Source organism: Mytilus trossulus, chromosome 10, assembly GCF_036588685.1.
Source record: "Mytilus trossulus isolate FHL-02 chromosome 10, PNRI_Mtr1.1.1.hap1, whole genome shotgun sequence".
NCBI lineage: Eukaryota > Metazoa > Mollusca > Bivalvia > Mytilida > Mytilidae > Mytilus > Mytilus trossulus.
In genome coordinates this window covers 1,411,637-1,424,005 of record NC_086382.1, presented here as the reverse complement: position 1 = coordinate 1,424,005, position 12,369 = coordinate 1,411,637, and the positions used below count along the sequence as shown (strand labels likewise).

General features: G+C 31.5%; 1 protein-coding gene across 1 annotated transcript; it reads right to left on the bottom strand.

The window, feature by feature from the left end:
* Positions 1-757: 757 nt before the first annotated feature.
* Positions 758-12,132, bottom strand: LOC134686487 (uncharacterized). The gene is made up of 9 exons (XM_063546152.1): positions 12,111-12,132; positions 10,917-10,961; positions 8,164-8,240; positions 5,984-6,055; positions 5,114-5,210; positions 4,589-4,683; positions 4,165-4,233; positions 2,238-2,439; positions 758-954 (listed from the first exon to the last, which is right to left on the bottom strand). The coding sequence occupies exons 1-9, from the start codon at positions 12,121-12,123 to the stop codon at positions 758-760; spliced, it is 867 nt and encodes a 288-aa protein (XP_063402222.1). The 5' UTR covers positions 12,124-12,132.
* Between the last annotated feature and the right edge of the window lie 237 nt (positions 12,133-12,369).

Genomic DNA, 12,369 nt, shown 5'->3' with positions numbered 1-12,369 from the left:
CTTCTTACAATAAGCACAAGTCAGTGACTTCTTCTCAAAAGTATCAAATTTTGGACTAGACATATTATAACTGGACTGACTCTTATTCTGTGGAACAGGCTTACTATCAGTATGCTCAGTGCTTTGATTTTTGTAATTTCCACTGGAAGTATTAACATTTTGACCCTTGAAACTTCTTTTATGTGAAAGAGTATAATTATCTGAAATAACAGCTGCATCATGTATTGACTCAACAGTTTTGTCGTCTAAATGTGTTTTAAAGTCTAAATGAACACATTGTTTAAACTCTTCTAATAACATCAATTGTCTTAGGTTATCAAAATTTTTATCTGTTTTCTTTGACGTAAGCCATTTATCAAATAGATCTTCTTTTTCCCGAGCAAATTCCACATATGTTTGTGAATCAAACTTTTTATAAGATCTAAATTTCTGTCTATATGCTTCTGGTACTAGCTCATAAGCTTTCAAAACTTCCTGTTTACCGTGTCATAATCGGAACTTTTTTCTGATGGAAGTGCGGAGTATATTTCAGCGGCCTTCCCCTCAAAAACACTTTGCAGCATCGTAGTCCAATACGGCATAGGCCATTTCAAATTGTTAGCAATTTTCTCAAACTGTGGAAAATATTTATCAACTGTTTTTTCACAAAATTTTGGAACCAAACGTATGTTTTTTGCTGCATCAAAATAATCTGATTTGGAGTGAACTTTAGTGTTGCTTTCTTCTTTGACCATTTCAATTTTCAGTTTCTCCATCTCTAGCCTTTCCTCATTTCCAGTTCTGCCTGTTTTAATTTAAATTCATCTTCTTTTCTTTTCTCCATCTCCTTCATTTCCATTTCTTTTAATTTAAGTTCATGTTCTAATTCAAGCTGTTTTAACTTAAAGGCGTCAACATTTTCAACCTTAAGATCAAGAGCCTCTTCACCTAAAATTTCTTCGTCAACTAATTTGTCTATAACCAAATTTTTTATAATTTGTTTTCTCATAGATACTTTAAAAACTAATTTCAGTTGTTTAGCAAGCAACACTAGTTCCTCTTTCTTTAAATTATCAAAACTCTCCAGGTCTGGCGTTTTCAAAAATTTACCAGCATCAAATGCCATTTTGTAGAATTTTGTTGGCTAGTTATAATAAAAATATTAAACAAATTTTGAATAAAATATGTTCAGTATCCCGGACGAGCCCCCAATTTCTGTTACGGCCAGAAATCGCCTTTAAATTGTAGCCAACAAAAGACACAAATCAATAGTAAAATTTAACAATATTTAATATACAAAAGTTTACAAAAGGTATTACACAAATATTACTGTTAACTTAACTGTCAAAATATGAGTCCAATCTGTTATCTTTATCTGTATCCGGAAATCTTTCAGAATCCAATTTGAATATTATGTTCACTACTAATGTCACAATCCAGTATGATGCTGTTTGTAGAATAAAAGTGTCAATCCAAATGCTGTGAATACTAATGTCTATCAATGTCTATGTCCAAGTTTAATTATGAGAGTTTAACTTTAGTGTCTGTATATATAGTGTTGTCATGGAAAATTCTAGAACACTCTATAATGGAACATTGTGGAAAATCCTGGAAAGTTACAACGGAAGTTTCTGGAATAACGTAGAAGTTTAAGTTACGCATCTTTTATAAGGATCATTCTAGAAAGTTCCAATCATTCTGTGAATGTTCCAGTGATTCCTAAACTGCACAGTTATAAGATTATTTGGTAAACAACTATCAGGCCATACAACACAAATTAGGCCAACATAAATAAACATAATAATTACAATATCATAACAATTGCTACCTCACACACCATAAAGGTCTTTGGACTTTCATTTGTTTGTGAGTGAATTGGTCGATTTCATACACCAATGAATTCCTTTAAAAAGCGTTTAATTCTACAATAACACGTTTCAATAGACTAGTTTATATTTATTATACCTGAATATTCGCACTGTTTACCGAGGTACCCCGCAGCACAGTTACATCTGTAACTATCATTGAAAGACTGGCATGTTCCACCGTTGTAACACGGACGATTTATTATACAAACATCTGTAAAAAGGTAAAAATCATTTGTTTTAAAACAAAACTTACATTTGTAGATTTGAAATGATTGAATAAAACGAATCTGTACTAATATAAACAAACAATGAACACATCCTCTCATAAAATATTTAGAGTTTTCATTTTGATAGTAGAAGGTAGTGACAAATATTCTTGCATTAAATTACCTGGTGAATAAGTCGTTGTATCTAATGTGGTTATGCCATCGGAGGTTGATAACTTGCTTAATAAAGTCGTTGTCTTTTTAAAACCAAAACCGTCATTGTTACACAAACTCTGACCGCAGCATGTCATGTGTGTAGTTGACCTCTTAAGTACAAGGTCACGTCGCCCAATTATTGGAAACGATATCAACTGAGATTCACAAATCTGTTACAATTAAAAACGAGTAATAGTATATATGAAAACATTATCCTATAAAGCAAGTATTATTTTTTTTTAAATAGCGTCTAATTCTATTTCATCACACCCAGTATTTCTGTTGCATAATAGCCATTCGGACATCTATAAAAAAAAAAAAAAAAAAAAAAAAAAAGTATTCTGTAGAACGTGTAAAAATTTTGTTATAAGCTCATACAGTGCATGAATGTTAAAGCCCCTAACCCTAGACATATCTTTAGAAACATATTTTTTCCGCTAGATGATGTTCAAAAAATGCAGATTTGTTAATATGCTTTTATGTCACTCTTCATACACTAAACTGAGATAGCAACCTTTAATACGTTTTGACAATGTTTTCCTCATACTTAATGTCAGATTGAAAGAAAATTCTGAAATAAACTCCAAAATAAATTACCAACATTAACACAAAATAACATAATCAAACATACAACCATCATTTATAGGAGGATGGAATAAATATACTATTTTCGCATTTTCTTGACCCGTGCTATATTGTATCTATATTCATAGTGTCACTGGGCATAATTTTCGATTATATACAAACATCGTTTATAATTTTAGAATAACTAATCGAGGAATTCAAATAGAGAACAATATTTAACGAGTGACAGAACAACACATTAATTCGAGAATGCACATAGCGCATGATTATATTATCAGTGTTGTTCGGTCACGGGTTATGTTTTTTTATTATTACACTGGAAAATGGCTTTTTGTAATGAAATTAAAGTAGAAAAATGTAACGATCTATATCTATTTCTAAGAATTAACAATTTGTTTTGATCCGACGTTATCGACGTCTAGACAACGCCTATTGATGTATGACGTTAAAGTAGTGAAATAACCACGTTTATTTCACATGTGATATCATCAGTTTTATTTCACTGGAAACTCTATGTAGTTCATTGCAACCAATGTATTACTACCGATATCAAACACTTGTATTTTAGTTTCCTTTCATTAAAATGCACTATTGGTTATGATCTTTGAATTGTTTAGCGAATGATGAGTTCATAGCAAGCGATGCTTACCTTATCGACACCCCTGGTATCAATTCAAGGTTCATCTGATTTCTACGAATTTTCCCTTGTTTTTATCTGTTTAATATCAGAACTTGAGAGAATATTCGAACATTAATATATGGTCGAATTACTATATGCATAGTATGCAGTCAACCATGATTTGCATAGTGACTTAAGTGCACAGGGGGTTCTTTATTACACACAGAAATATAGTTCGTAAAGATATTAGTATAAATAAACAGACATGTATAGTCTGAATGAATATATGTCGATGACTTTAATAGTTATACGGCAAATTAAATGATTCTTAATAACATTTACTACAGCACTGTGTTTGGTTACCTTAAATTATTAAGTTAAAGTGTAAAGTAAAAAAACTGTGAATACGGAAAAGCTGTGGGAAATAGTACTTAAGCCAAATTGAATTGAACTTTCTTTTCATTTCATAGTTTCCCTGATTTGGGGTATTCAAGCCTAGCTTAAATATGTATACGATACTTTGAATCAGATTACATTATGGAAACCAGAGTAAAACACACACACATACACATTTCAACTTTGAAAAAAACCTACAGTTGGGTTTATATCTTCCAATAGGTTAACATGTTTTATTTGATCTTTGATTTGAGAGTGGTATTCAACTATAAATAGAAATAGAACTAAGTCTTACGTGCTTTTCCCTGCATCCACTTTGGTAGAACTTTTCACCAAAGTGTGTTTTTTCTTCAAGGTAACACAGCTGTGACAAAAAAAAATAGAATGATGAAAGATTAATTTGTGTTGATAAACCTGCTAGCCATTTTTTTCTCGGAGATTTTTATTAGAAAAAAATTTTAAAAAAAGAAAGCATAGCGATTCCTGACTAAATGAAATTAACAGGTTGCCAGCCTAACTTTTAATGAATTTACATTTATTTCATCATACATCTGTATATGTAGTGTACGTCTTCTTATATATTAGCTTATTAAATAATCGGATTAACTCTTCAACAAAACTATTCTTTAAATAATAAAAAAAAAAATATATATCGTTCAGTCCTTGGAGATAAGTCTTTCCTACAGTTTTAAAATCAGCACAGAATGTCAATAAGATACCTCGGATTCTGCACAAAAGGAAACCGACCGGCAAGCATTCGGATCAAGTAAACCAAGACAACTGTAACACACTTTGTCGTTGACCATGCTTAAACCTACAACGGAAAAGAGAAAACGTATACTATAACAGTGACAATCCTATATCAACATGCTCTAGGTATGACAAAATATTTCTTTAACCTAAAATATGTGAACACATAATTTTATTGGATGTTGTTTTTTTTTTTCATGTTGTATCACGAAAAAGGTTTGTTTTCCTCTCAATTGACAGTCGGCATTGCGATTTGAACAAACTACTGCCAAGCTCTTATTCACCTTAAATTGTTCCTTTGCTCTTATGTGAAACATTTGAATTGCGCTATTTTTGATTTTAGAAAGCAGCTGAAATTATTCTTAATGTGTACGTTACTGAATGTAAAAAAAATCATCGTCTGGTCACAGCTATCGCATATAGCTCACCATAGATAATGATATATATGTAATTTTTTTATAAATTGTACTAATTGTAATAATTCATTTAAATACCAGGTTCTCCACATCCGTCGATATTGCATAAGTCTGTAGAGCAACAGTGAAAACATTTCTGTCTACCATCAACTGTTGAAGGGTTGGTGTTGCAGGTCTGTTAAGAGATTGAATAACGATGAAAAGTTAAAACTGATTATGAACTTAATAGCATGGTTGTTCAACAGAGAGAATATACATATGGAAATGCTGGAAAGTTATTTGGAGGAAACATTATCAATTGCACATCTTGCAATTGTTTAATACATTCGTGCCTTGTTCACAATTTTTGTCGTTTTTGCCATAGCGTTGTCAGTTTATTCTCAACCAATGCATTGGATATCACTTTGGTATTTTGTGCCTGTACGTTGCACTTTGTAAATACATCTGTTTCTCAAAACACGCATCTTTTGGGGAGATCTTGAATATTCATAAATTAATTTTGTTTACATACTGGTTCCAAGTTATGCTCTCTGTGTTCCATCTTACAGAGACATAACTTGGGAATGTTACCAGTAAATTTACATGTGCATATTGTTGACAATGAAATCTGTGGTAACCATTCATTCAAATTAGGGTTAATTAAGAAAATTAGTGTTAGTTTAAACTCTGAAAAGAGCCCTATATTTTGGTGCATATGAACTTTCAAATCTAGGATAAGATTTTTTTCAAAACTTCATAGTAAAAGTGGTACAGTTTTAGCCGTAAAAGGAGTTTCTATGGGAAATTGCATTGTCAATATTTACAGAAATACAAATTCTATACGACATTTATAACCGTTGTACAGTTAAAATAAATTAAAGGTCGTATTTCACTCGTTAAAAATTATAAAGCCCTATTTTAATATTGGCTAATAGATTGAAAATATGATAAATATTACTTCACACATACGTTTTGAGATAAACATCCAAGGCTGAAAATCACTGCTCCATTGCTTTCCGCTTGACGTTCAAGTCCACAAACCTAATAAGAAATATAAAGTTGACTTTGAAAGTTATTTGTCATATTCATTGTTCACAGTAAAGTAATTTATGCATTCAATAACATAAACAACTACAGTTAAAACTTTTAATTTTGATTTTTTTTATGTTAAGTCATCAAAATATTAGTGTCATTACTGCAGATAGATATACTTCTAAGGGCACTAGGCTTCGCGAGTGTGCACCATATTGGGTTCAAATATCTAGGAATGTTTAGAAAAGCATTTCCCATATCACTCTACAAGTGCGTGTGAAGAGTAATCATCTCCTGTTTTACTTGCATTACTCGTCATTTGCAACCACAATTATACAGTAAAGCCAATTAATCATGGTTAGAAATATATCAGTACTAATGATTAGGTCATATTGATTATATTAGTGAATAGATTGATTGATTGATTGGTAGATTTTTTTGTGCTCACTTTAAAAACTAGAGGCTCTAAAGAGCCTGTGTCGCTCACCTTGGTATATGTGAATTAAACAAAGGAAGCAGACAGTTCATGACAAAATTGTGTTTAGGTGATTGAGATGTGTTTGTACATCTTACTTTACTGAACATTCTTGCTGCTTACAATTATCTCTATCTATAATGATTTTGTCCGTGTAGTTTCAGTGGAAAATGTTAGTAAAAATTTACAAATTTTATGAATATTGTTAAAAATTGATTATAAAGGACAATAACGTCTTAGGTGGTCAATTGACCATTTGGTCACTTTGACTTATTTTTGAGTCTTAAATTGCTGTACATTTTTGCTGTTTACAGTTTATCTCTGTCTATAATAATATTCAAGATAATAACCCAAAACAGCAAAATTTCCTTATAGGGCAGATAGATCTTGACCAGATAAACAATTTTACCCCTTGTCAGATTTGCTCTAAATGCTTTGGTTTTTGAGTAATAACCAAATACTGCATTTAACCTCCATGTTCTATTTTTAGCCGTGGTGGCATCATGGTTGGTTGGCCGGGTCAAAAAACACAATTTTTAAACTAGATAAATTAATGATGATTGTGGCCAAGTTTGGATTAATTTGGCCCGGTAGTTTCAGAGAAGAAGATTTTTGTAAAAGATCATGGAGATTTACGAAAAATGGTTAAAAATTGACTATAAAGGGCAATAACTCCTAAAAAGGGTCAACTGTCCATTTTGGTCATGTTGACTTATTTGTAAATCTTACTTTGCTGAACATTATTGCTGTTTACAGTTTATCTTCATCTATAATAATATTCAAGATAATAATCAAAACCAGTAAAATTTCCTTAAAATTACCAATTTAGGGGCAGCAACCCAACAATGGAATGTCTGATTCATCTGAAAATGTCAGGGCAGATAGATCTTGACCTGATAAACAATTTTACCCATTGTCAGATTTGCTCTAAATGCTTTGATTTTTGAGTTATAAGCCAAAAAATGCATTTTACCCCTATGTTCTATTTTTAGCCATGGCGGCCATCTTGGTTGGTTGGGCGGGTCAAAAAACAAAAATTTTAAACAAGATACATCAATGATGATTGTGACCAAGTTTGGTTTAATTTGGCCCAGTAGTTTCAGAGGAGAAGATTTTTGTGAAAGTTAACGACGCCGGACGACAGACGACGGACGACGGACGACGGACGCCGGACGCCGGACGCCAAGTGATGAGAAAAGCTCACTTGGCCTTTAAGACCAGGTGAGCTAACTAGACCCATGCTTGTAATTTTTGGAGAACGGTAAATCACAGCCAATTACGATTTAAGGATTCAACTTCACAGACTCAGTTTTGGTAGGCTTTTTATTCAGTAGATGAACAACTTATATGACTAAGAAAGAGGCGGAAGAATTACAGAAGTAGAATCAAAACTCATAGGTTGAAATGAGGTGGACACTCATACCACATCTTCCTATATCTACAGTTATCCAAAAAACGAAAAAAAATACGTACAAAACCGACTACAGTTTAGAAAGCACTAAAACAAAAATAATGACAGAGCAACACCAACAAGCAATATTTGCCAAAAATAACACATTGGTGGCGAATAATGCCATATTACTACCAAGTCATTAAACAAAGGCGTAAATTATAAGTAACAGATGGATTACAATTTGCCTACCTGTCCGTCTAAACAGTCTTTTACATATTCGCAAAACCTCGGGTGTCTAATTCCTGGACAATTGAAGCAAGTTAACGCTGGAAGTAGATTAGTAGTACATGTTTAATTATTTTTTTATATATATATATACATATATATTCATTAAATAAAATAATAAAATAAGTAAAAAGTTAACAGTTCCATTCTATCGATAGAATGGAACTGTTAACTTTTTACTTATTTTATTATTTTATTTAATGAATATATACATCTGCACATGTGAAATTTATTTTTTACGCCTATACATATATATATACGAGTCTAAATTGAAAACTACGTTCAAACCTATGATTGCGTTGGATAAAAACCGCAATTTTTATACGTGTGCATGTCAAACAAATTTCGTTGTAGAAGGGTCTAAAAACAGCACAAACAACATTTTCCAAAAGACCAAAAAAGTGACAAAGTATATTCAAACAAAACGCATTTGACTAACAGGTCGAACAACTGATGTTCTTTAACCCTGCTGACTGCCATTGACGATTGCCAAATAAAATTGATCACAAGATGTAACAAACTGGATCTAAATATAAATTTAATACGTCACAGAAAAAAAAATTTGTTAACTTGTGGCTACGATGTTGTGCCACAAACATTCGGTGTCAATATTTCTTTAGTACACCAGATCTAGATATATGATCCGTTCATCCTATATTGTCTCTTAAAATTCAAGAGTCAATCTTAAATTGAGAGTAAATTATATGGCCTTCCAAATACCGTTTCGATCCCTAACATCACTGAAGAGACATATATTGTCGAAATCTAGATCTGGTGTACTAAAGAAATATTGACACCGAATGTTTGTGGCACAACATCGTAGCCACAAGTTAACAAAAAAAAAATTATGTGACGTATTAAATTTATATTCAGGTCCAGTTTGTTACATCTTGTGATCAATTTTATTTGGCAATCGTCAATGGCAGTCAGCAGGGTTAAAGAACATCAGTTGTTCGACCTGTTAGTCAAATGCGTTTTGTTTGAATATACTTTTTCACTTTTTTGGTCTTTTGGAAAATGTTGTTTGTGCTGTTTTTAGACCCTTCTACATATATATATATATATATATATATATATATAGAAACTAAGTACCAGCAGAAACATAAATTTTGGAGGATGTGGTATGATTGTCAATAAGATTATTTTCATCCAGATATCTAATGACGTAGATGATAACAAAGATAGGTCAGCGGACAGATGGCAAGAATGAGAAAACTTATACCTAATATTGAATCCCTTAAGGGCATACGATACAGATTAGATCCTGTATTGAATTTTTAAAGAAAATTTGCATAAAAGCTAATTTTTACCTGATTAAATCAAATATGGAATAAAAAAATATACCATCATGTGCTACTTTTTGAGTAAACTGAGGTCGACAAATCATATATTTCCTCAAACTTCAGATTTGCGGCCGTATTTTTAAGCTTTTTTTTGGCTAAATTATTTGTAATTTCTGTTTTATATAAATTTTCTATAATTTGTACATTTAATTTCTACATATAACTCATTTTTATCAAATGTTCAAGAATGTAGAAAAACGTAATTTTTGTTGTATATTTATAAAATTTAAAAATAAATGCTCTATTGACATTTTCATGAAAATTGGTACACATAATCTCCATAAGTGATCAAACCACATGTGATTTAAAAAAAGAGGGGTCCATGAACTCGTTTTCAAGTTAGATCAGTTTGACTGATAAAAATTAGTCAAAAACTGAATTTTTCCCCAGAAGTCACTGTTTGACGTCCCAATAATAACAATTTACATTAGCAACGTTATCACCGCCCCTGTAACTTATCGTTTATAAATTCAACAAACAAAAATAATACCGGGTTTACTGATTAGAAACACACATTAAAATATATCGCTGCATTATGTTTGTCTAGCTATATGGATTTCAAATCAGCATTTTAACAATTGGTTCATTGTTTGTAATTTTGATGAGAAACATTGGCTTAGAAGTCAAGAAAAGAAACTGCGAGCCGAGATACCGATACGAAAAAAGGCCTATAATAGAAAAATACAGTTATGAAAACTCATTGTCAACTTTATCTGTGGAAATTACAATCTTATCTTTAGCACAATTGCAATATTATATGAACCGCATCATTTAAGTCATGTATGTACTTGATTGGCTTTATAACTATTTTGATCTGAGCGTCACTGATGAGTTTTATGTAGACGAAACGCGCGTCTGGTACCTTGGATAACTATAGACCAGAAACTGACTATTTTGCGGATGGTATGAGTGTCCTATACTAACATATTTTGCGTTTCAAGTTTAGGATGTAAGACGGATCGATATTCAAAACAATTAGAAACTTGTAATAATTAAAAAAAACAAATGTGTTCATTATAACAAAGTAAGGAAATGTTGGATATTTGGCAATTACCAAACTTTCCACCAGAGTAAAACAATTTGATTTAGGCATTGGTGGGTCACCAAAAACAACTTTAAACATTAGCGAAACCATTGTCATATTGTCAGCCATGACAGAATGTGATACAATTCAAACGAGAAAATCAATGTCAACATATGTATAGTTGGCTGTTAATTTTAAACATGCATATAAAGGACTGTGATGGGTTAAACTAATGTATGTTTACATTCATGAAACATATGACAGTGTTATAAAAGGACAAATAGAACAAACTGAAAGTCTATTGGACATGATTGATTCATCAGATTCAATGAAATAATATGTTTACTTACCAGATGAATTCTTTAAAAATAAGCATCCATAAAGTAGGAATAAACCTAGACGAAAATATACATTAAAGTAACGTTTTAATAAGATCTATACATAAAATAGAGGCGATAGATACAAAATTGATATACAAATTCACAAGTCGAAAACTTAGTCACAACGTCATGTACAAAAAGAAAAATAACAGAATGCTTCACAAAACATAGAAAATTAAAAACTGTGCAACATAGACCACTCCACTCCATAAACTGGGGTTAATCTCAGGTGCTCCGGAAGGGTTTGTTTCGTAGATCATATTCCAGGAAAAAGGGATATAAATACTGTGCTTTTACAATCGGAGCATATCAGACGTCAACACTCAAAATAATATTCCAACTTCACTACTTAGAACTTTTCGTTCAACATGGTCCTTGTAAGCAGCAATTCTTTATCATGGAAATCATCTTAGGAAAGTCAAGCTCTGGAATAAGGTATCAAACAAAAAAATAGTACATACTGCATGCGCATATGCAGGCACTTTTTTTACTTTGCTAAATAGAAGTTGAAAGTTCACAATTGGGAAACTGATATTATCTCTTTTTTAATTTAACAAAGTACGATTTATCCCTCCCTGGGACAGATACCTGTATCTATATTGGCCATTCTTTTAGTCTTTTTCCTTTTAGTTTGTAATAGAGAATACCTGAGTAATGGGAAGAACAGTCAAATGTTTTAAAAATATTAATAGTATTGCAAAAGATTAAGATCGTATGTACTGTATAACAGATAACAATTACGCGTCTTAAAGCTTTGGAATGAACATGTCTGTATGCACCTATATATCGGATAAATATTTGACTTTATCATCTGCAGACTGTCCGATTGTGTGACCCCTTGTCAAAATTGAAATGGTCAGATTTCAAAATTATATGTATATCTCTTATGTATAATTTGCTTTTTATGTAATCAAAATTGTTTGAGTTAAGTATATCTGTTATGGTGCGGTGTTAATTTTACAATATTATATACATTTAGATATCGAAAAATGTAATGGGTGTACTTCCAGATATACACTCACTTTACAATTTGTAAAATGAGAATATTGATAAACAGTTTTCATGTAATATAAATGAGTTGTAAAAGCCTATTTAATTGATAAAAAAAAAACGATTCATGCTCAATATGTAAAAAAGTGCCTACAGCTAGACATTAACGCTTACCTATTCTCGACATGGCATACACGCAAAATACTGTTATCTATAATGCCGTTTACAGATCAACAATCTTACTACATAGAAAGTGAAAAAAATGGGCCGATGCCGGTTACATTTGGTGACTAGCCCACGCGTTCAAAATTATATTAAATGTTCTTGAATTTTTAAAGGGAAACGTGTGTTATGTTATCGGTCATCTGATTCATTGTTTTTATTCAATTAAAAGGCATCTATTAGTTACACAGTGTACAATTGTCCTAATACG